The sequence below is a fragment of the Chiloscyllium plagiosum genome, chromosome 1 (assembly GCF_004010195.1).
Source record: "Chiloscyllium plagiosum isolate BGI_BamShark_2017 chromosome 1, ASM401019v2, whole genome shotgun sequence".
In the NCBI taxonomy this organism is placed as follows: Eukaryota; Metazoa; Chordata; class Chondrichthyes; order Orectolobiformes; family Hemiscylliidae; genus Chiloscyllium; species Chiloscyllium plagiosum.
In genome coordinates this window covers 11,861,623-11,885,905 of record NC_057710.1, presented here as the reverse complement: position 1 = coordinate 11,885,905, position 24,283 = coordinate 11,861,623, and the positions used below count along the sequence as shown (strand labels likewise).

General features: G+C 42.6%; 1 protein-coding gene across 1 annotated transcript in view; it reads left to right on the top strand.

The window, feature by feature from the left end:
- The window catches only part of atrn (attractin), a 397,885-nt gene that overhangs the window by 102,637 nt on the left and 270,965 nt on the right, over nt 1–24,283 (top strand). Inside the window, exons 6-11 of the mRNA XM_043706341.1 lie at nt 2,944–3,106; nt 4,360–4,450; nt 5,151–5,394; nt 17,650–17,833; nt 18,894–18,900; nt 21,629–21,746. Of these exons, the coding sequence (XP_043562276.1) occupies nt 2,944–3,106; nt 4,360–4,450; nt 5,151–5,394; nt 17,650–17,833; nt 18,894–18,900; nt 21,629–21,746 (807 nt within the window). The remainder of the gene's footprint in view (nt 1–2,943; nt 3,107–4,359; nt 4,451–5,150; nt 5,395–17,649; nt 17,834–18,893; nt 18,901–21,628; nt 21,747–24,283) is intronic.

Below are 24,283 nucleotides of genomic sequence, written 5' to 3'. Positions count from 1 at the left end.
CTTCACTTTTATTGATCATAAAATCATAGGAATATAGGACTTGGGAGCAGTAGTTGGCCATTTGTCACTTTGAGCCTGGTCCACAATTCAATAAGATCATAGTCGTAATGGTTGTGGTCTCCGCTCCGCATCCTTGGCTGCTTCTCATAACTCTTGATTTCTTGTCTGTCCAAAAATCCAGCTCAAGCCATGAATGAATCCATGATTGTTTTTTGTGGAAAAAAGTGGCAAGAGTATTGATAGAGTTGTTTAAATTCCTGAGGGCTCTGGAGAGAGCATTTAGCAGTCATCTGCTGAACGGCAGATCCTCTTTCATTTCACCATGCTTCCTTCAATTTCTCTTGAGCCTCTTGTTTTTATTTTCACATAGTCCCTCTGATGAAGTCCTCTCTCCACATTAAGGAGAACCTCCATTGTGTTGTGTGGCGCAATTCCTTCCTTCCTACCTTCCTTAGTTATATGGTCAGAAGTGTGGATGTTTGCTGGTAACTGCACTGTATCCACCGCTATTTGTGATTCCTTGGGATACTGAAACAGTCAATGTTCAAATGCAACAACCTGGATGATATCAAGGCTTGGTCTGACAAGTGGCAAATAACATTCCTGCCTCGTGCTAAATGTCATGATTTGGACTATAACCTGGTGTTGTGTGATTTTTAACTTCGTGCTAAATGTGTTAGATTATGATCAGATGTAGCAACTCCATATTGGGCATCTATTAGTTGATCTGGGCCGAATCATACCCAACATAGTGTGCAACTTGACCTGGTATATCCTCCACTGCACCATTACCATCAAACCAGCAGATCATACCTAGTTCAATAGAGATGCAGGAGAGCATGCCAGGAGCAGTGCCAGATGCACCTAAAATTGAGGTTTCAACCTGGTGAAAGTGCAAAGGAGTGGCATGCGGCTCAGAGGGACCTGGGTTAGATTCCACCATCGGGTGACTGTGCAAACTCCACACAGACATTCTCCCCGTGTTTGCGTGGATTTCCTCCGATTGCTCCGATTTCCTCCCACAGATGTGCAGGTCAGGTGGATTGGCAACGCTAAATTGTCGATAGTGTCCTGTGATGTGCAGGTCAAGTAGTTTCATCATGAGAATGCAAGGTTACAGAGATTGGGTAGGGGGTGGGTCTGGGTGGGATGGTCTTCAGAGGGTCGACGTGGACTCAATGAGCCGAATAGCCTGCTTCCATACTGTAGGGATTCTTTGATTCTACAGAATAGGACTTCTTTGAAAGTTGCATCACAGGTAGACAGGGTGGCAAAGAAGGCGTTTGTCACACTTGTCTTCATGCTCAGACCATTGAGTATCGGAGTTAAGATGTCATGTTGAGGTTCTACAGGACAATGGTGAGGCCACCTCTGGAGCACTTTGCTAGAAGAAAAGCTTTACAAGAATATTACCAGGACCGGAGCATTTTAGAATCCCTAGAGTGTAGAAACAGGCCATGTGGCCCAACAATCCACACCAACCCTCCGAAGAGTAAGATGCCCAGACCCATATCTTTACCCTATTACTCTACATTTACCCCTAATTAATGCACCTAACCTGAACACTATGGGCAATTTAGCATGGCCAATTAACCAAATCTCTACACCTTTGGATTGTGGGAGGAAACCGATGCACCCAGAGGAAACCCACGCTGATATGGGGAGAATGTGCAAACTCCACACAGACAGTTGCCCGAGGCTGGAATCGAACCTGGATCCCTGGTGCTGTGAGGCAGCAATGCTAACCACTGAGCTATCATGGTTATAAGAAGAGGCTGGAATAGTTGAGACTTTTTTCAGTGGAGCTTAGGAGGTTGAGCCGTGACCTTTATAGAGGTTTATAAAATCATGAGGGGCATCGATAAGGTGAATAGCTAAGACCTTTTTCCCAGGTAGGGAGTTCAAAACTACAGACTATAATTTTAAGGTGAGAAGAGAAAGATTTATTAGGGACATGAGGACAACTTTTTCACGCAGGTGACTCGTGTATGGAATGAACTGCCAGAGAAAGTAGGTACAAAAGATGCAGGTACAATACAACATTTAAAAGACATTTGGATAAGTACATAATCAGGAAATGTCTAGAGGGGTATGGGCTAGACGCAGGCAAATGGGGCTAGTTTAGTTTGGGAAACTTCGGCATGGACGAGTTGGACCAAAAGGCATGTTTCCATGCTGTATGACTCGCACAACCATTCCCTGCAGATGTTATACCATTGTGCTGTGTTGGATCTGTCCTGCCAGAATAAGATGTACATAGGGTTGATGGAGGAATCTGGTCCACTGGCTGTAAGTTTTGATTCTGAGTATGATTTATATCATGCTTTGTTTGACCAATGTATGGTGCAGCTGTTTATTTTGGCTCGGTAATGAGGAAGGCTGATTAGGGCTGGATGGCTCCAAATCTAAGGTGAATACTGAGATCCATGTAATTAGTATTTTTATTTAATACAGTTTTTTTGTCGTAGCTTTGAGGCAACTGAGCAGGTTCTGAGGCCATTTCAGGGACAGTAAAAAGTTAATTACATTGGTAAGCATTTGAATGCACATTTAGAATATTGGCAAACTAAATGGTTTGTTACAATAAACCTGTTGTTTTATGGTCGCAGCTTGTTGTTGTGAGTGTTGGCGAGTAAAAATGTTAATATGGGAGTGGCTGATAATAAATTGGCGGTTTGTTCTCTTACTATTACTGACTGCTTGTGTGGGGCTAGTGGTGACATTTATTGTACTACTGTCTATATTCTACAATGTTGTATTGCTGGAGAAGATTGAGTGTTGCTAAAATTTGATTTGTTTCTCTTGATATTAAATATTAACAAGTCAGCTTTCCTTGTTCATGTTCACAAAGATTTGATGATCGTTTGACTTTGAAATTTGTTTTTATCTTTAATGGATGGTCATATTTTCTGCAAACATAATGTTTTATAAAATATTCTCCAGGTCCCGACTGCTCATTGCCAGCTAATCAGCCCTTTTGGGATTGGAAAGAATATGGGGTACCTATGCTCGCCCGGGCATCCCATAAGGCCGTTGTCAGTGACGATATCATGTGGGTTATTGGAGGCTATGTGTTTAATTACTCAGAGTACCAGATGGTTGCAGCGTAAGTAAACCAAACCTTGGCCCTATTTTTAGAGCTTTTTGAGCGCATTGCTTTTATTTGGTTTGTTGTCATTCTCAATGCTGTAGTCTGTATATTCTGAAATTACTCCCTGACACCGTTCTGTTCAAGCACTGCAGAATTCTCATAACAACTGTGAAAAATCTACTTGGTAAACTTTTCATGTAATTTTTATTCGTTACTTTGTGCTTGTGTTTTGTTACACATTTTAATCATGACCATACCGAATCCTAACATGACAGGTCTGCCAGAGTTTGTGCAATTGGCAGCTAATGCTCTTCAATTTGTGCAAACACAATGCCTCTCAGCAGTCATTCTTGAAATGGTATTATTTATTAAAATCAAAACTTGATTATGAATATTCTTAATAGTAATGCTGTACTTTGCAAGTTCACCAAAATTATTTCTACATGATTTTTTTGCTTAATCCATCGCTATTCATTGTTCACAACTTTGAATTAATAGAAATTTTGTTAGCAAATGCCCCCTGCTGGTGCTGAAGTGTCTTTGCATTAACTAATTTGCAATTTTGATCATGTCTTTGTTGAACAATCTCCTTTTATTTTGCATTTCATCAATATCTAAAATGATAGTCTATACAGACTAGATCTGGGTACCACATCTGAGGAAGAACATAATGACATTGGAGAGAGTACAAATATGTTTAGAAGAATGATACCTAGGCTTCATGGGTTATGTTATAAGGAGAGATTGTACACATTGGACCTGTTTCTCAAGAATTTAAGTTAAGGGGTGATTTATCAAAGTGTTCAACATACCAATAAGAAAAGGCTAGCTAGATAAACTATTTCCACTGTTTGGGCTTTTTAGAACGAGGGGGCACAGTTTAAAAAGTAGGGCCAGGCTGTTGTTTTGAGGAGAAACGCTTTTTAACCTGAGATAGATAATACCTTCCCTTAACAAAAATTTAAGGGGTGTGAGCAAAAGGCAGGTATATGGAGTTAGATCACAGGTCAGCCAAGATCTCATTCAATGGTGGAACAGGCTAAAGGAACTCAATGGATTACTCCTATTTCTGTGTTCCTACACTTGAGAGATTGGATGAAGGATGATGCTAGCTTGCAGAAGTGATAGCAGTAACTTAAAATTTAGTGCTCCCTTTGTTCCTCTGTTTCAGATTTGCTTTAATGTTGCTTCAGGTTGTATTGGAAAATCCAGGCCAGGTGGTAATGGGAATGGCTGTGATTTTTTTTTTCTGTGCTTCTTGCTCACAGATACGATCTGAGGGATCTGAAATGGTTTCCATTGAATAAATCTGCAAATGGGGTCGTCGGGAGATATGGGCATTCTGTGGCTTTGTACAAGGTAATAGATGAACTTTGGACAGAATTGGCAATTCAGAATAAGAAGCTTGCAGTGTTCATAAATTTTGATGGTTGTTTTAAATATGCAATTTACATCTGGCCACACTTCAGGTGTGGTATGTGTGTTGCATCATTTTGTTATCACAGAATCGTAGAATCCCTTCAGTGTGGAAACAGGCCTTTGGCCAACAAGTTCACACCGACCCTCTGAAGAATAACCCACATGGACCCATTTCCCTACGTTTAACCCCTGATTAATGCAATCAACCTACACATCCCTGAACACTGGACAATTTAGCATGGCCAATTCACTTAACCTGCACATCTTTGGATTGTGGGAGGAAACTGGAGCACCTGGAGGAAACGCATGCAGACATGGGGAGAATGTGCAAACTCCACACACAAGCTGGAATCGAACCCGGATCCCTGGCACTGTGAGGCAGCAGTGCTAACCAAGAACCACCATGCCGCCCATATTGTTTATGGCTATTTCTTAGTTTGCATCCCGCATGGATATTATAAAGTGCAAACTATTTCTGTTACTTGATTATATCTGAAAATTACAATGTCAGTTAATTGAAACTGATTTTACCTTTTGGTATTCTATTCCTATTAAATTTGTCTAATATAGATGCTCCATCTTTGATTCCATCCAAGTAATTGATGCTGATGTTAATTTAGTTTTTCTTTTAACATTTTAGGATAAAATTTATATGTATGGAGGTAAAATCGATTCGACAGGGAATGTCACAAACCAGCTCTGGGTGTTTCACACTCACAATCAATCATGGATGCAGCTGACTCCAAAGGCTAAGCAACAGTATGCAGTTGTCGGCCACTCGGCGCATATTGTGCAGTTGAAAGATGGTCGTGTAGTGATGTTGGTCATCTTTGGGTACTGTCCGCTTTATGGATACATCAGCAAAATACAAGAATACAATCTTGGTGAGTACTATTACAACCAAGATAGAAGCAATGCAATTTCTCTCTCAAGTCCCACTCTGCTGCAAGTTACAAAATAAGTTTAGTTTGTTTATCCAGCTCCCAAAGTGCCTTATAATATACTTTTCTGTTAGATTTCGAATCAAATGATTCGTCACCCTGGTTTATTTAATGAACACACAATTATTGATTTGTTAGAAAAGAAAATTTATTCAACAAACTTGCAAAGATTGTTTGATCCGCACAGTTTGCAATATAAAACAGAATGTTAATCCCTCCAAATAACACAGGGCATACATAGAGTCATAGAACATGGAAATAGACCCTTAGGTCCTACCAGTCTATGCTGAACATGATCCCAAACTAAACTAGTTCCACCTTCTGCTCCTGGCCTATATCCCTCCAACCCTTTTCTATTCGTGTACTTGTCCAGTGTTGTAATTTTACCCACATCCACCACTTCCTCAGGAGGTTCGTTCCACACTGTTGAAAAAAGGTTGCCCCTTGGGTCTTTTTTAAAGGTTGCCCCTTGTGTCTCTCCTGTCACTTTAAAAATGTGCCCCTTTGTCTTGAGATCTCCCATCCTTGAGAAAAGATAACTACCATTAACTCTATCAATACCCCTCATTATTTTATATACTGTTATAAGATCGCCTCTCAACCTCCTATGACCTAGTGAAAAAGGAAAGAAAATGAATGTTTCTTTCCTGTGATTCACTTTGGGATAATTGGCTATATGCAGATGTCTCTGGAGTCTTGGCTGGCACAGCTTCCTGTGAAAGGTTTTTCAGAGGCCTTCCAAGAGGACAATCCAGTTTCATGATTGCTGCATTCATTGGGGTACTTCAGAAACTGGGCAAGCTTTTTCCTTCACTGTTTTCACAAACAATATATAAACAAAATGGCCATGGAACCCTGGCAATTGATATATAAGAAGTCAATTGAAGTAATTAACTGAAACTGTGATTTTTAGAAAATAGAGAAGTACAGCACAGAACAGGCCTTCAGCCCACGATGTTATGCCGAGGATTATTCCTGATTTAAAATAAAATAACCATACCTACGTATCCCTCAATTCATGGTTGTTCGTGTGCAAGTCCAGCAGTCGCTTAAATATCCCCATTGACTCAGCTTCCACTACCACCGCTGGCAGCGCATTCCATGCATTCACAACTCTGCGTAAAGAGCCCACCTCTGATGTCTCCTCTCTACATTCCTCCTGATATCTTAAAACTATGACCCCTTGTGCCAGTCAATTCTGGCCAGGGGAAAAGTCTCTGTCTATTGACTCTATCCATGCCTCTCATTACCTTGTATATCTCGATCAGGTCACCTCCCTCCCTCCCTCCTCTCCAGAGAGAAAATACCGAGCTTAGTCAACCTCTCTTTGTAAGACAAGCCCTCCAGTCGCTTTGTAAGACAAGCCCTCCAGTCCAGGCAGAATCCTGGTAAACCTTCTTTGCACCCTCTCCAAAGCCTCGGTATCTTTCCTACAATTGGGTGACCAGAACTGGACACAATATTCCAACTGTGGTCTCACCAGGGACTTGCAGAGCTGTAGCAAAACCTCGCAGCTCTTAAACTCGATCTCCCTGTTAATGAAAGCCAAAACACCATGTGCTTTCTTGACAACCCTATCCACTTGGGTGGCAACTTTGAGGGATCTATGTACATGCACACCCAGATCCCTCTGTTCCTCCACACTGCCAAGAATTCTGTCTTTAATCCTATATTCAGCATTCGAGTTTGACCTTCCAAAATGCATCAGTTCGCAATTATCCAGATTGAACTCCATCTGTCATTTCTCAGCCCAGTTCTGCATCCTGTCTATGTCGCGCTGCAGCCTGCAACACCCCTCGATACTGTCGATGACACTTCCAACCTTTGTGTCATCTGCGAATTTACTAACCCACCCCTCACTCTTCTCATCCAAATCATTTATGAAAACTACAAAGAGCAGAGGCCCAAGAATAGAGCTCTGTGGGACATGACTCACCATTGACCTCCATTGACTTTCCATCTACAACCACTCTCTGCCTTCTGTCAGCCATCCAAATCTGAATCCAGATAGCCAAATCTCCCTGTATCCCATACCTCCTGACTTTATGAATGAGCCTACCATGGGGAACTTTATCAAATGCCTTGCTGAAGTCCATATACAGCACATCCACTGCTTGACCTTCATCGACCTGTCTTGACACCTCAAAGAACTCAATGAGATTTGTGAGGCATGACCTTCCCCTCACAAAGCCATGCTGACTGCCTTTAATGGCGCTATGCTTTTCCCACTAGTCATAAATCCTATCCTTCAGAATTCTTTCCAAATCGTTGCTGACCACAGATGTAAGACTGACTGGTCTGTAATTGCCAGGGATTTCCCTATTACCCTGCTTGAAAAGAGGAACAACATTCGCCTCCCTCCAGTCCTCTGGTACGACCCCCCATGAAGAGTGAGGAGACAAATATCTTGGCCTGCGGCTCAGCAACCTCCTTTCTCGCTTACCGGAACAACCTAGGATAAATCTGGTCTGGCCCTGGGGACTTATCAATCTTAATGTTTGCCAAACTTTCCAGCACATCAACTTCATCAATCCTGATCTGTTCAAGTCTGTTTCCCAGCTCCACAAAGTTCTTATTCACAACAAGGTCCCTTTCCTTCATGACAACCAAAGCAAGAAACCCATTTAGGGCTTCCCATATCTGTTCAGACTCCACACACAAGTTCCCTATGCTATCCCTGATCGGCCCTACCTTCTCCCTGATAATTGTCGTATTCCTCACGTATGAGTAAAATGCCTTTGGGTTCTCCCTAATCCTTCCTGCCACGCCTTTTTTGTGCCCCCTCCTGGCTCTCCTCAGTCCCTTTCTGTGCTCCTTCCTAGTTAGCTTGTAATCCTCTAAAGCTCTGCTGGATCCTTGCTTCCGCCACCTTGCATAAGCTGCCTCCTTGCTTTTGACGATAAACTCCTCTGTTCTCACCATCCAAGGTTCCTTAATCTTACCTCCTCTTACCTGTCTCAGAGGAACAAATTTCTGCATCATTTGCAACAACTGCTCCTGAAATAGTCTCCACATGTCTGTTGTGCCCTTTCTGTGGAACAATTGCTCCCGATCTGTACTTCCCAACTTCTGTCTGATAGCGTCATAATTTCCTTTTCCCAAATTGAATATTTTTCCTCGGTAACTGCTCCTTTCCCTCTCCAAGGCTATGGTCCGAAACGTCAATTTTGCTGCTCCTCGGATGTTGCCTGAACTGCTGTGCTCTTCCAGCACCATTAATCCAAAATATGGTAAATGTGAATCAGTTGTGGTCACTGTCACCAAAGTCTTCTCCCATTGCGAGATCTGACACCTGTCCTGGCTCATTGCTGAGCACCTAATCCAAAATGGCCTCTCCCCTCGTTGGCCTGTTGACATACTGAGTAGGGAAACTATCCTGACCACACCTGCCAAAAACTGCTCCATCCAAACGATCTGCACAAAGGAGGTTCCAGTCGATATTGGGAAAATTGAAATCACCCATAACAACAACCCTGCTACATCTGCATTTTTTCCAAATCTGCCTGCTAATGAGTTCTTCAATCTCTCTACTGCTATTAGGGAGTCTGTAGAAAACCCCCAATGAGATAGCTGCTCCCTTGCGGTTCTTAACTTCCACCCATACTGACTCAGTAGACAAACCTTGCTCAACAACCTTCATTTCTGTAGCCTTGATGCACTCTCTGATTAGCAATACTACATTCCCTCCTCTTTTTCAACCCTCCAAGTTCTTTTTAAATATTCTACACCCTGGAACATCTCGCAATCATTCCTGTCCCTGTGAAACCCACGTCTCCGTTATGGTCACAACACCATTGTCCCAAGTACTGATCCAAGCTCTTAAGTTCATCACTCTTTTTTCTGACAGCCCTTGCATTAAAGCAGACATGCTTTAACTGATCCCTTTGTTTCATTACGTGAGAAACCTTCCCAGTAGATTCACTACATCCTGTCACTGCCCCATCTACGACTAACCCCCCTCTCAGATATGTAGCTCTGATTCCCACCCTCCTGCCAAACTAGCTTAAACCCTCCCGAACCACATGAACAAATCTCACATCCAGGACATTTGTGCCCCTCCAGTTTCAACCCGTCCTTCATGTACAGGTCCCACCTTCCCCAGAAGGCATCTCAATGGTCTAAGTATCTGAAGCCCTGCCTCCTGCACCAGCCTCACAGCCATTTGTGAAGCTGCACTCACTGACTATTCCTCACCTCACTGTCTCATGGCACTGGTAGCAAACCTGACATCGCTACTCTTCAGCTTCCAACCTAACTCTCTGTCGTCACTTTTCAGATCCTCAAACCATTTCCTGGCTACATCATTGGTGACAATATGTACCGTGATTTCTGGCTGCTCCCCCTCCCCCTTCAAAATCCTATAAACCCGATGGGTGACATTCCGGGTCCTGGCACCGAGGAGGCAACAAACCTTCCGGGAGTCCTGTTCCTGCCCACAAAATCTCCTGTCAATCTGTCTAACTATTGAGTCTGCTACCACTAGTGCTTCTCTGTTCTCCCCCCTTCCCTTCTGAGCCACAGTGCCATAGACCTGACAACTATGGATTTCCCTTGGTATGCCGTCTCTACCAGCAGTATCCAAAACGGTATACTTACTGCTGAGGAGAATGACCACGGGGATCCCTCCTCTGACCATTGGTTCCCTTTCCACCCCCTGACTGTAACCCAGTTTGCCTTATCCTGTGTCTGAGGAGTGACCACCTCCCTGACATCCTCTCAATTTCTCTCTCAGCCTCCCGGGTGATCCACAGTTCATCCAGCTCCAGCTCCACTTCCTTAACTCATTTTTCGAGGAGCTGGAGTTGGGTACAATTCCCGCAGATGTGGTCAGCAGAGACATGTGAAGAGTCTCTCACATGCCACAATCTGCAGGAGGAACATGCAACTGCCCTATCAGCCATGCCCCGCTAATTTGAAAGCCCACGCAGGACTAAATGTGGAAGAGAAGAAAAGAAAAAAAAAGAGGGAACTTGAAAACTTACTGAGTTTACGGACTCTAAGTAAGGTGAGAGGAGGTGGGTGGGAGGGAGGCCGTATGGTGTAGGGTCTCTGATTTGGATCTCAACCTCTTAAAAACTTCCTGGTAGCCCTCGTTTCTCTCAGGAAAAAAAAACTCTACATTCACAGTACTTGAAATAAATCATTTTTTTCCACAATCCTTCAAAACTGAAGTACTCAAAAAGCAATTAAATATGAAGGATTTGTGCTAAGGGGGTGAAAACAGGAAACAAAGCTTCCTTTCATTCCCATTTAAGCAGGTGGAAAAGAGGTTGGTGATATGCTTGAGCAGGAATAGAGTCATAGAGATGTATAGCACGGAAACAGTCCCTTCGGTCTGACTTGTCCATGCTGACCAGATATTCTAACCTAACTTAATCATATTTGCCAGCACTTGGCCTGTATCCCCCTCAACCCTTCCTATTGACATACCTGACCAGATGCCTTTTAAATGCTCCAGTTGTACGAACCTTCAACATTTCCTCTGGCAGTTCATTCTATGCGCGTACCACCCTCTCTGTGAAAAAGTTGTCCATTAGGTCCCTTTTATATCTTTCCCCTCTCACCCTGAACCTATGCACTCTAGTTCTGGACTCTCCCCACCTCAGGGAAAAGATGTTGTCTATTTATCCTATCCATGCTCCACATTTTATAAACCTCTATAACATGACCTCTTAGTCTCCGATGCTCCAGGGAAAACAGCCCCAGCCTATTCAGCCCCGCCCTATAGCTCAAATTCTCCAACCCTGGCAACCGCCATTTAAATTTTTTTTGAACTCTTTCAAGTTTCACAACATTCTTCCGATAGGAAGGCGACTGGAATTACAAGCAATCTTCCAAAACTGGCCTAGCCAATGTCCTGTATAGCCACAACATGACCTCCCAATTCCTGTACTCAATACTCTGACCAATAAAGGAAAGCATACCAAACGCCGCCTTCACTATCCTATCTATCTATGACTCCATTATCAAGGAACTATGAGCCTGCACTCCAAGGTCTCTTTGTTCAGCAACACTCCCTAGGACCTTACCATTAAGTGCATAAGTCCTGCTCTGATTTGCCTTTCCAAAATGCAGCACCTCGCATTTATCTGAATTAAACTCCATCTGCCGCTCTTCAGCCCGTTGGCCCATCTGATCAAGATCCTGTTGTACTCCTTCACTGTCCACTACACATCCAATTTTGGTGAAATCTGCAAACTTCCTAACTGTACCTCTTTATGTTCACACCAAAAGCAACTATATAAATGACGAAAAGCAGTGGACCCAGCACTGATCGTTGTGGCACTTCATTGGTCACAGTCTGAAAAACAACCCTCCACCACCACCCTCTGTCTTTTACTTTTGAGTCAGTTCTGAATCCAAATGGCTAGTTCTCCCTGTATTCAATGAGATCTAACCTTGCTAATCAGTTTCCCATGGGGAACCTTGTCGAATGCCTTACTGAAATCCACATAGATCACATCTACCACTCTGCCCTCATCAATCTTCTTTGTTACTTCAAAAAACTCAATCAAGTTTATGAGATATGATTTCCCACGCACAAAGCCATGTTGACTATCCCTAATCAGTCCTTGCTTTCCAAATACATGTACATCCTGTCCCTCAGGATTTCCTCCAACAACTTGCCCATCACCGATGTCAGGCTCACTGCTCCATAGTTCCCTGGCTTGTCCTTCCCACCTTTCTTAAACAGTGGCACCAGGTTTACCAACCTCCAGTCTTCTGGCACCTCACCTGTGACTATCGATGATACGGATATCTCAACAATGGGCCCAGCAATCACTTCCCTAGCTTCCCACAAGGTTTTAGGATACACCTGATCAGGTCCTGATGATTTATCCACTTTTATGCATTTCAAGACATCCAGAACCATCACCTCTGTAATATGGACATTTTTCAAGATGTCACCATTTATTTCCCCACATTTTATGTCTTTCACGTCCTTCTCCACAGTAAACACTGATGCAAAATACTCATTTAGTATCTCTCCCATCTCCTGCAGCTCCACACATTGGCTGCTTTGCTGAACTTTAAGGGGCCTCTATTCTCTTCATAGTTACCCTTTTGTCCTTAATGTATTTATAAAAACCTTTTGGATTCTCCTTAACCCTATTTGCCAAAGGTATCTCATCCTCTTTTTTTTACTCTCCTATTTCCCTCTTCAGTATACTCTTACTGCCTTTATACTCTTCTAAGGATTCACTTGATCTCTCCTGTCTATACCTGACATAAGATTCCTTCTTTTTCTTAACTAAACCCTCAACTTCTTTCGTCATTCAGCATTCTGTACACTTACCAGCTGTTCCTTTCACCCTAACAGGAATATACTGTCTCTGGATTCCTGTTATCTCATTTTTGAATGCTTCCCATTTTCTAGCCTTCCCTTTAACTGTGACCATTTGCCTCCAATCAGCTTTTGAAAGTTCTAATACCATCAAAATTATCCTTCCTTCAATTTAGAACTTCAACTTTTAGATCCAGTCTATCCTTATCCATCGCTATTTTAAAACTAATAGAATTATGATCATTCGTCCCAAAGTGCTCCCCCACTAACACCTTAGTCACCTGCCCTGCCTTATTTCCCAAAAGTACGTCAAGTTTTGCACCTTCTCTAGTAGGTACATGCACATACTGAATCAGAAAATTGTCTTGTACACACTTAAGAAATTCCTCTCCATCTAAACCCTTAACACTATGGCAGTCCCAGTATATGTTTGGAAAGTTAAAATCCCCTACCATAACCACCCTATTATTCTTACAGATAGCTGAGATCTCCTGGCACATTTGTCTCTCAATTTCCTGCTGACTATTGGGGGGTCTATAATACAATCCCAATAAGGTGATCATCCCTTTCTTATTTCTCAGTTCCACCCAATTAACTTCCCTGAATGTATTCCCAGGAATATCCTCCCTAAGTACAGCTGTAATGCTATCCCTTATCAAAAATGCCACTCCCCCCTCATCTCTTTCCCCGCCCCCTTTCTATCGTTCCTATAATATTTATATGCTGGAGCATTAATCTGCCAGTCCGGTCCATCCCTGGGCCACACTTCTGTCATTGCTATGATATCCCAATCCCATGTTCCTAATTATGCCCTGAGTTCACCTGACTTCCCTTTAGGCCTCTTGCATTGGAATAAAAGCAGTTTGATGTATCAGTCCTATCTTGTTCTCTGCTTTGTCCCTGCCTGCCTTGACTGTTTGACTGCGCCCCCCCCCGCCCCCGCACCTTACCAGTTTACATCCTCCTGAACAGCTCTAGCAAATCTCTCTGCCAGTATATTAGCCCCCTTCCATTTCAGGTGCAATCCATCCTCCTTGTAGAGGTCACTTCTACCCCAAAAGAGATTCCAATTATCTAAAAATGCGAACTCTTTTCCCATGCACCAGCTCCTCAGCCATGCATTCGTTTGCTCCATCATCCTATTCCCCCCTCACTAGCTTGTAGCACCGGGAGTAATCCAGATATTAGTACCCTTGAGAGCCTCCTTTTTAAATTCTTGCTGATCTTTCTATATTCTTCCTTCAGAATTTCCTTTTCCCTTCCTATGTCATTGGTTCCAATGTGTCCAATGTTCTCGTGCTGGTCCCTCTCCCTCTTGAGAACATTCTGCACCCTCTCTGTGATGTCCTTGATCCTGGCACTAGGGAACCAACACACCATTCTGACTTTTAGCTGCTGCCTCTGACTAGAGAGTTCCCCCATCACAATCGATTGCTTGAAACCCAACGTACCCCTCATTGCATTTGAGCCTGTCTCAATACCAGAAACCTGGCTGTTCGTGCTGCATTCCCCAGAGAGTATATCACCCACTACGTTTTCCGAAACAGCATACCTGTTTGAAATGGGGACAGCCACAGAAGACTCCTGTGCTACCTGCCCTACCTTTTCTGGAGTTAACTATCAATCTGTCTGTATCTGCGGCTTTTCTCCCTTCCGATAACTGCCATCCATCACATCAGCTAGCTCTTGTAAATTCCTTATTGTCTCTCACTGTCAGTCTAACCGATGCATTCGATCTGATAGAATTCGCAATCGAAGACATTTCCTGCAGGCATAATCCTCAGTAACATGTAAACTCTCCCTAAACTCCCACATCTGACAAGAAGAGCATATCACTCTACTAGAGGCCATCTTTGCTCCTTCGCGAGCTACAGACCCAGAAAGTAGTGCCATCTTATTGCTCTAAAAAGAAACACTGCTCCTCGCTAACTTAATGCTTATGGCTTATATTTTTAAAATTTAATCAAGAGATTAAATAAAACATATAGTCAGGAAAGAATCCACTCTACTCACTATGTAGATTTACAGCAAGGCTACACTTAAAAGCTATGCATTTATCTGTTCCTGTGCTGTGACCTCTCCCACACAATTTCCTCCACGATCAGTTGTGAATTTCGCTGTTTCAGTTTTCCTCGACGCACTCTGATGTCTAGAGATATATGAACTCAAACAGCAAAGGCAGTAACTGTGCGGATTCACTGCTGGGTCAGTTCACAGTGCAGGTTTCTTTCTCTCTCTCTCCTTCACTGACCATGTGCTGCCTTTTGTCTGTCCTTCTCCTTTTTAAAAATGCCATTGTTTTGACTTTTGTTTCCTTCAACGTTCCAAAGCAATGCAACAGCATATAAAACAATAATTGCTGCCCCTGGAATTAGAGAAAATCATCTCCAACACCTAAAATCCCTCAAAAACGAAGCAGCTCTTACAGACATACTTTTTTCCCATTCTCCATCTTGGATTATCGAGAATCCAGTCGTTTTTAAAAGTATAATTCTTCTACTTTGTGCAACCTGGCTATTTATTTTGCAGAAATTTATCTTTCTAATGTTCATCATTTGTTGTCTAAATAGAATATTACATGCACAACATTATCTGGGTTTATTTCAAAAGAAAATTATACAATGGATGAGAAGAGCTCATTTAATTCAGAATGCTGGATCCTGTGCATGGGCTTACAGTTCAGCAGTTGTTTGCGAATTGCACGTCCATAGTTTTTGAGTTAATACTAAGATTTCTGGAATTGAGCCAAGTGAAGTAAGATAAAATCCTTGAGTAAACTGGTAAATGTGTGCCTGTGTGTCTAGAAATCTCAAAGAATCTTTGAACAAATTTGCAATTGTAATCAGCAATAGCAAAGTAGTTCTAGAAACACAGATGTTCTGCAAGGACTAGCAGAAAATCTCCACCATAATTGCCTTGAATATTAAAAGGTTAGGGTATTGCTGCTGTCTCAACAATGCAAAGCCTTGCCAGACAGTCATTTCACTGTAACAGGCTATTTTGAATGAAGCACTTTCATTCTGCATTCATGTTTCTGTTTGTTTGAAACTATTACCCAGGTTATATTGCTGTGTGAAATTGGCACACTATCTTTTGAGCAAACAAGTGAAAGTAAAAAAAAGTACAATTCTTTGATCAGACTGTGAATTGCATGACTGAAATAAAATTCTCATTTATCTTGAATCTAAGTCTGGAATTTTCAGTGGATTTTTGAGAAAATCAGACAACTGTGCACCATGATTCTAGGCAAGTTGGGAACTACTGACCTTTCCTGGAATAACCACATATGACCTGCTATTTCTTGCCCATGGCTGCTGGTTTTTCATGATTGAATCAATCAAATTGTTCCATTTCAACATGGGATTTATTATTGTAGTTATTTGAATCTTATTCCATTTGGTGTTATATGCATGTTGTTTAGATTGGATACAAGTTGCAAAAATAGTCTTTGTAAAATTATTTATAGTTGAGCATAAGTTAAAATAAATTCAGGGATGTTGTTTTCTTGAAATAGGTAGCTGGAATCGAAGACTGGCAAAAACAAATTCAGATGTTTGTTTTGTGCTCAGACTTTTTAAAAATCTTTTTAATAAGGTGAACATCTATTATCCATCTATAATTGTCATTGGGAGAGTGCAGTGAGTCTTATTGAATTGTTGCAGTCCATGTGCTATAACTGTACCTAACGTGCTGCCAGAAAGGGTGTTCCATGATTTTTTCCAAGAAACATTGAATGGTGATCTATTTAAAACCAAGATGGTGTCTAATTTGGAGTGGAACTCACCGATTCATCATCTACCTTCTGTCTTTGTCTTTCTCAGGGGCAGAGATCATAGGTTTGAGAGCTGCTGCTGATGAGGTCTTGGCATATTGCTGTCGTGCACTTGTGGCTGGTAGATGCTAAAATATGTTGGGCCAGGATTGGCTGGTTTGAATGTTTAATCACTTGGATGGGTTACCAGTTCAGTGGGCTAATTTGTTCTGAATGTTGAAATTGGTACAATTGGATTAGATTAGATTATTTACAGTGTGGATTACTTAGTGTGGAAACAGGCCCTTCGGCCCAACAAGTCCACACTGCCCCGCCGAAGCGCAACCCACCCATACCCCTACCCCTACATTTACCCCTTACCTAATACTACGGGCAATTTAGCATGGCCAATTCACCTGACCTGCACATCTTTGGACTGTGGGAGGAAACCGGAGCACCCGGAGGAAACCCACGCAGACACGGGGAGAACGTGCAAACTCCACACAGTCAGTCGCCTGAGGCGGGAATTGAACCCGGGTTTCTGGCGCTTTGAGGCAGCGGTGCTAGCCACCGTGCCGCCCACAACGGCATGGTGGATCATTCAGTTAAGTAGAGAATAGTCCATTGTGCTTGCAGGTTATGGATAAGTTTTAATAAATCAGAGGAGGTTGATAAAATCTTGGCGGGCATGGATCAGGTAAATAGACTTGGCCTTTTCTCTGGGGTGGAGGAGACCAGAACTATCGGGCACAAGTTTAGTGTGAGAGGGGAAAGATTTAAAAGGGATCTAAAAGGGCAACTTTTCATGCAGAGGTTGGTACGTGTGTGGAATGAGCTGCTGAAGTAAGTGGTGGAGGCTGATACAATTACAACATTTAAAGGCATCTTGATGGGTATATGAAAGGAAAGGTTTTGAGGGATATGGGCCAAGTGCTGGCAAATGGGACTAAATTAATTTAGGATATCTGGCTGGCACGGACGAGTTAAACTGTGACTTTGTGGTCACAATAGGATTTCCAGTTACAATTAGCTGTTGTACTCATAGTATTTAGCTGGTCTTGATCAGTTTCTGGTCAATGCTAATATCTCTGTCTCAAATTTCACATGTATGACTGTGAATACAAGTATCACTTTGAAGTAATATGCAGTCTTTTTTGAACAGGTAAAGATACATGGGATATACTGCAAACAAATGGAGCCTTGGTTCAAGGAGGATATGGTCACAGCAGTGTTTATGACCCCCACACCAAGGCAATTTACATACATGGTGGATACAAAGCTGTCAGTGCTAATAAGTATGGCCTGACAGATGACCTGTACAAGTATGATGTAGATGCATGTACCTGGTAAGTGTTTTTGATGAAATTAAATGCAAATGGTTGATATTTTGCTTCTGGCTTTGCCTCAAGTAACATTTACCTTCAGTTATGATTAAATTTTCATTCTGAAGATGAACAAACACCATGTTCATGAATAGAAATGATAAGCTCAGTGAACTTTACAGCCATGCAAAATTGGTCGTTTGAAGTACAGGGTCAGATCATAGACAAATTAGAAAACTGTAGTTGAAACAAAGACAATCAGTGTTGATTTTGTAGAATCAGTACATCTGATGTGTCTGTACCCTAGATATTTTCCTCTGAGGAAGTTGCAGGGCACATAGATGAAAGTAATTCAGTTGGTGACTTAGAGCTATATTTCAAAAAGAATTTCATAAGATGTAGATTTTTTTAAAAAGAAAATCCTGTTGTTGAAAGCAGTGTAACATTTGCAAAATGACAGCCCATCAAGTTGAGCCGGCATGGCTTCATGAAAGGGAAGTCACATTTGATTAATGTATTAATTTTTCGTGGAAGTCTGAACCAGAGTGGATGGAGAGGAATCAGTGGATGTGTTGTATTTGGAATTGCAGAAGACATTTGACAAGGTACCTCACAAAAAATTAAGTCATAAACTAAGCGCCCATGGCGTTGGAGGCAGTATATTGATTAGAGAAGTGGCTCATGGGCAGGAAGCAGAAAATAGGGTTGGCAACCGTGACCAGAGATGTTGCACATTGGTCAGTGCTGGGACTGTGACTGTTCACAATATATGTACATTAGCCAAACTTATAGATGGCACTAAGTGGAAAGACAGTTTGTGAGAGGGGGACAAACAGTTTACATACATTAAGGAAGTGGGCAAGTAGTTGGCAAGTGGACTACAATGTGGAAAAATACGAAATTGTTCATTTCGAAAAGGAAAACAAAAGAATAGAATATTTTTTAAATGGAGAGAAACAGCAGAAAGCTGCAACACTAATCAACTTAGGGGTACTTATGCATGAAACACAGAAAGCTAGCACGGAGGTACAGCAGGTAATCAAGAAGGTTAATGGAATGTTAACCCATATTTAATGAATTGCAGTGTATGGGTAGGAAAGTCTTACTGCGGGGTGTTAGTGAAACCACATCTGGAGTACTGCGAACAGTTTTAGTTTCCTTATTTAAGGAAAGATACCATTTCATAGAACATTCACTAGTATGATCCCTGATATGGAGGGATTGTCTTGTGAGGAAAGGTTAAACAAGTTGAGAGTCTACGCAGTGGAGCTTAGAAGAATGAGAGATGATCTCATCGAACCATATAGGAATCTTAAGTGGCTTGACAGGGTAAATGCTGAGAGGATGTTTCCCTTCATGGGAGAGTCTAGAGCCAGAGGGCCTAGATTCAGAATAAAGGAGCACCAAATTAAGACTGAGATGAGGAAGAATTTCTGTTCTCAGAGGGTTGAGTGTCTTTGGAACTCCTTGCCACAGAGCTGTGGGGCAGAGTCGTTGCTTGTATTTAAGGCTAAGATTGATTCTTGATTAGTCAGGGATTCGAGGGTCATGAGGTAGGGATGAATCAGTGCTTTGAATTTGCAGTTGTCTTGCCAATGTTTGAGGGATTTGAGTGACTGTGGCAAGGCTGTGTTTAGCCCATTTTCATGCTTGTACTGTGGATGTACTAAGCTATCCTCATTTTATTACAAAAACAGAAATTGTTGGCATAACTCACCAACTGATGAAGTGTCACCAGATTCAGAGTTAGTTCTGTCTTTTTCCTGTTGATGCTGCCAGGGTAGTCCTGCTGAGTTTCACCAGCAATTTCTGTTTTTGTTTCAGATCTTCAGCATTTGGAGATCTTTGTTTTATTTTTCTCTTGGTTTGCTACTTTTTTATGGCACGTGAGCATCACCAGCTGGACCAGATGAACCCATTTTGAAGACTCCTAAACCTGCTGATAGCTCCTTTCTATTATAAATTTCTTTTAATACTTTAATATTTTTCACTGTCCTCCTCCGTCATATGTCTACACATGCGTCATCCTTTTCTTTTAACAAGACAAACACAAAATATCTTCCTATGGGTTAGTTTTATGGTCCCTACTTTTCCCCTGCTTGTTTTCTTGCTGTTTATATTTTGGGGATTAAAAAAATTCCTTCATGTTTTCTTTTATTTTCCCTGCCAATGCTTTCTAATGTGTTGTTATCTTTCCTAATTTCATTTTTATTCCCCTTGCGCTCTGCCATATTGAGCCCCCAGAGTCTTCCATAACCTCTCTTTTTAGTAATTGTAATCTCTGTGCCCCTTGTCATAGAGGATTTTCTGTTCTTGGTCCAACTCTTTGTCTTCATGGGAACACACTTGTTATGAATGTGAATAATTTTGTTGTCATGTAAAGTTTGCAGTGGGGAAAAAAATAAAATAGGTGAAAAGTTTTCCATTGTTGCCATTTTGAACAGTTTAAGAATAAGAATAAAAAGATATAGCTTCAGGAGAGTCCATCAGTCCTGAACCAGCTCATCATCAATGGCGCCTGTGCTGCCATCTGTCCTCCACTGCCTTGCCACCATCTACAACCGATATCAAAGTTGTCATTCTTCAAGCGCCAACTTTTGCCACTGGGTCGATTCTCTTCTGCCAGTGCTTACGCCTGACCAATAAATGTCAGAGTTGCATCTCTCATTTCTGGGTCCACCACGCTGATGTCACTGTGATGCCTTCTCCTGTTGTTTTGCTGCACCACCAGACCAAGCCAGCAGACAAAGTTGCTGATCCTCAGGTGCCATCTCTCGCTGCTGGGACTACCTTGCCACTGTCAAAGTAGTGTCTGTCAATTCCATTACCAGGTCCTGTGCTTGCCCCGGAAAAGTGAGTAAGGGCTCAATCTAGTCGTCTTGGGCTCACTTACCGCTGCCACAAGATCTGTGCTGAAATCCCACAGTGCCACAATACTGTCTGAGCTCAACACCAAAGATAAGTTTTTAAAAAAAGAGAGAAAAATACAAGCAAGGAGAAGACAAGAAAGAAAAAGAATGGTTGAGCCCTGGCTCAGGAGCTCTACTCCTCTACCACCTTGATGCCCTGTATTCTTGCTATTTTCTACTTAAATGTCTCTCACTGCACTTGCCAGCCTTGCCTCTCTAATGCATGGAAGGGATTATTAGAGGAACCTTGGAGACTTTCTTCAGTCAAACTTATAAATGGTACACATGTCTGCCACTGTGTGTCATTAACAAAGGGAGTGAATGTTGAAGTGGTGGGTGAGGTTCCAATTAGACCAGCTGATGTGCCGTTGATGGTGTCGAGATGCTTAAGTATTGCTGGAGATGCAGGTGGAGACTATTTCATCCCAATCATGATTTGTCCCTTGTAGGTAGTGGGCAAGCTTTAGGGAGACTGAGATTACATCCTCTGACCTTCTCTTGTAATCACAGTATGTATACAACTGTTCTTGTGATACTAGTATTCACATTGAGGTACCCCAGGATTTATACCTGGGGGTTACAAAGGATTAGTGATGCGAGTTCAAGTCAATGGCTAAACTTGTTCTTTATATATCGTTGTCTTTCTTGTAAGTAGTATATGTCCTGGGAAGATTGCTAATTTTGAGTCCAAAGATATGAGTTAGTTAAGTGGATTGCTCATGGGTTGTGTCAGTCTGTTTGATTATTTTTCACAGCTTTCATTCCGTACATGTTCACAGAATTCTCCAATTGTCCCAGCTTGGAAGAAGACCATTCGCCCATTGTGTCTGCCCCAGTTCCCCAAATAAATAATTCACTGAGTGCCATTTTCCAGCCTCTCTCTGTAACCCTGCATATTCTTCCTTTTCAGACACAAGAGCAATGCTTTCCCAGACCAGAAGTGGGCCTCTATATTTCTACAAAATCAGAGAACATCTCAGGGACATCCGCAGCCATCAACCCCACCGCCCCCATTCCGTCAAGGATATGTAGGTCCTGTGCCGCCTCCACCGCCAAACGGTTGCCACCCGACGCCTGGAGGAGGAACCTCATATTCCGCCTTGGGACCCTGCTACTACCCGGGATAAATATGGATTTTAACAGATTCCTAATTTTCTTGCCCCCCACATTATCCCAGTCCAAAGCCTCCAACTCCACACTGCTGTCTGGACCTGTCCATCACTTCCCCCTCTGACCACCACTTCCCCCTTACCTTCATCCAGTTATCGCTTTCCCAGCTAGCTCTGTCCAGCTCCCTCCCATTTATCTCTCAGTATCGACCCACGTGCCTGATTTCTAATGAAGGGCTTATGCCTGAAACGTTGATTCTCCTGCTCCTCAGATGCTGCCTGACCTGCTGTGCTTTTCCAGCACTATCAACTCTGAGCTCCAGCATCTGCAGTCCTCACTTCCTCTTCAACCTTAATTGAACCTGCTTCTGTCATAAAGTCAAGCGGTGCATTCCAAATTTTAACAACTCATTGCATGAAAGCATTTCTCTTCATGTCTCCATTGTTTCTTTGAGGATACTTAATGCTTTATGACCACTTTCACAATTTGCTACCACATTGGATGCATATGTGCATGTGCATTAGTTATTCAATTCTCTTTTCCTGTGCCTTCCTTTAGAATTATTATTCTTTCATGGGATGCAGGTGATGCTGGCAAGTCCAGCAATTGTTTCCCATCCTGATTTGTCGCTGAACCAAGTGGTTTGCACTTTTGTTTCACAGAGCACTTACACATTGCTGGAGTCGGTGAGCAAGACAGTGGTTTGATCATTTCACTGGGCTCGTAAGTCAGAAGCCCTGACAAATGCAGTTGTGATGTGGGTTCAGATTCCTTCATGATAGTTGGTAGAGTTTCAACTTGATAAATAAAATCTGGAATTGAAAGATGACCTCTGTCGTGGTGACCATATCATGGAATATTGGGGGAAAAAAAACACTCTAGTTCATTAATGTCTTTAAGGGGAGAAAAATAAATTTGCAGATCAGAGTAGTACAGTTGATGTAGTTTATATAGATTTCAGCAAAGCCTTGGACAAGGTCTCCCATAGGAGACTGGAAAGAAGGTAAAAGTATATAGGATCCAGGGTAACTTGGCAAGTTGGATCCAAAATTCACTTCGGGGTAAGAGAAAATGTTTGCTGGTAGAAGAATGTGTGACTTAAGGCAAGTGTTGAATGGTATACCATAAGGATCAATACTGGGTCCCTTATTGATTGTGATATCTGTAAATGACATAGAAAATACGAGGCACAGTGCAATCATCAGAAAGAAGCCCAGAAACGTGACTTAGATCTTGGTAACAATAGTATCAAAAACTAACCACTATAGTTACTTAGAAATGAACTGGTGATGAACCAGGAAGTCTCTCCATCTGTTTGCAGATGGCAAGAAAATTGACTGGATGGTTGTCAGTGAAGAAGAAGGTGTTAGATTCCAGCAGGATTTGGATGACTTGGTCACATGGACAAAGCGGTAGCAGATGATATTTAATCGTGTTAAGTGAGAGCTGATGCACTTTAAAAGAAGTAACAAGGAATAAGGGAGTATTTAATGAATGACAGGGCACCACACAGCTCAGAGGAACAGATGGATCTTGGGATGCTTGTCCACAGATCCCTGAAAATAGGCTGGTGGGTTATTAGGATAGCTAAGAAGGCATATGTGTTACTTGGCTTCATCATTAGTGGCATAGATTATAAGAGCAGGGAGGTTATTGTGGAGTCAAGAGTGTGGTGCTGGAAAAGCACAGTAGGTCAGGCAGCATACAAGGAGCAGGAAAATTGACATTTTGGGCAAAAGCCCTTCATCACGGATGAGGCTGGGAGCCTCGGGGGTGGAGAGATAAATGGGAGGGGGAGTGGGGCTGAGGGGAAGGTAGCTGAGAGTGCAGTAGGTGGATGGAGGTTGGGTAAAGGTGATAGGTTAGAGGGGAGGGTGGAGCAGATACGTGGGAAGGAGGATGGACAGATGGGACAGGTCATGAGGACAGTGCTAAACTGGAAGTTTGGACTAGGGTAAGGTGGGAGGGAAGGGGAAAGGAGGAAACTGGTGAAATCCATCTCTCCTTCCTGGACCCATCTCTAACACCTCTCTCCCCTTCCTGGACTTCTCCGTCTCCATCAACGGTGACCGACTCAACACTGACATTTTCTACAAACCGACCGACTCCCACAGCTACCTTGATTACACCTCCTCCCACCTGCCTCCTGCAAAAATGCTCTCCCTTATTCCCAATTCCTCCCACTTCGGGCAAATCTGCTCCCAGGAGGACCAGTTCCACCTCAGAACACAACAGATAACCTCCTTTAAAGACCGCAATTTCTCCTCCCACGTGGTTGATTACGCCCTCCAGCACACCTCATCCACGTCCTGCATCTCCACCCTCGAACCCCACCCCTCCAACTGCAACAAGGACAGACACCACACCAACTTCCGTATACATTGCATCATCCTCTGCCATTTCCGCTACCTACAAACTGACCCCACCACAGAGATATATTTCCCTCCCCACTCCT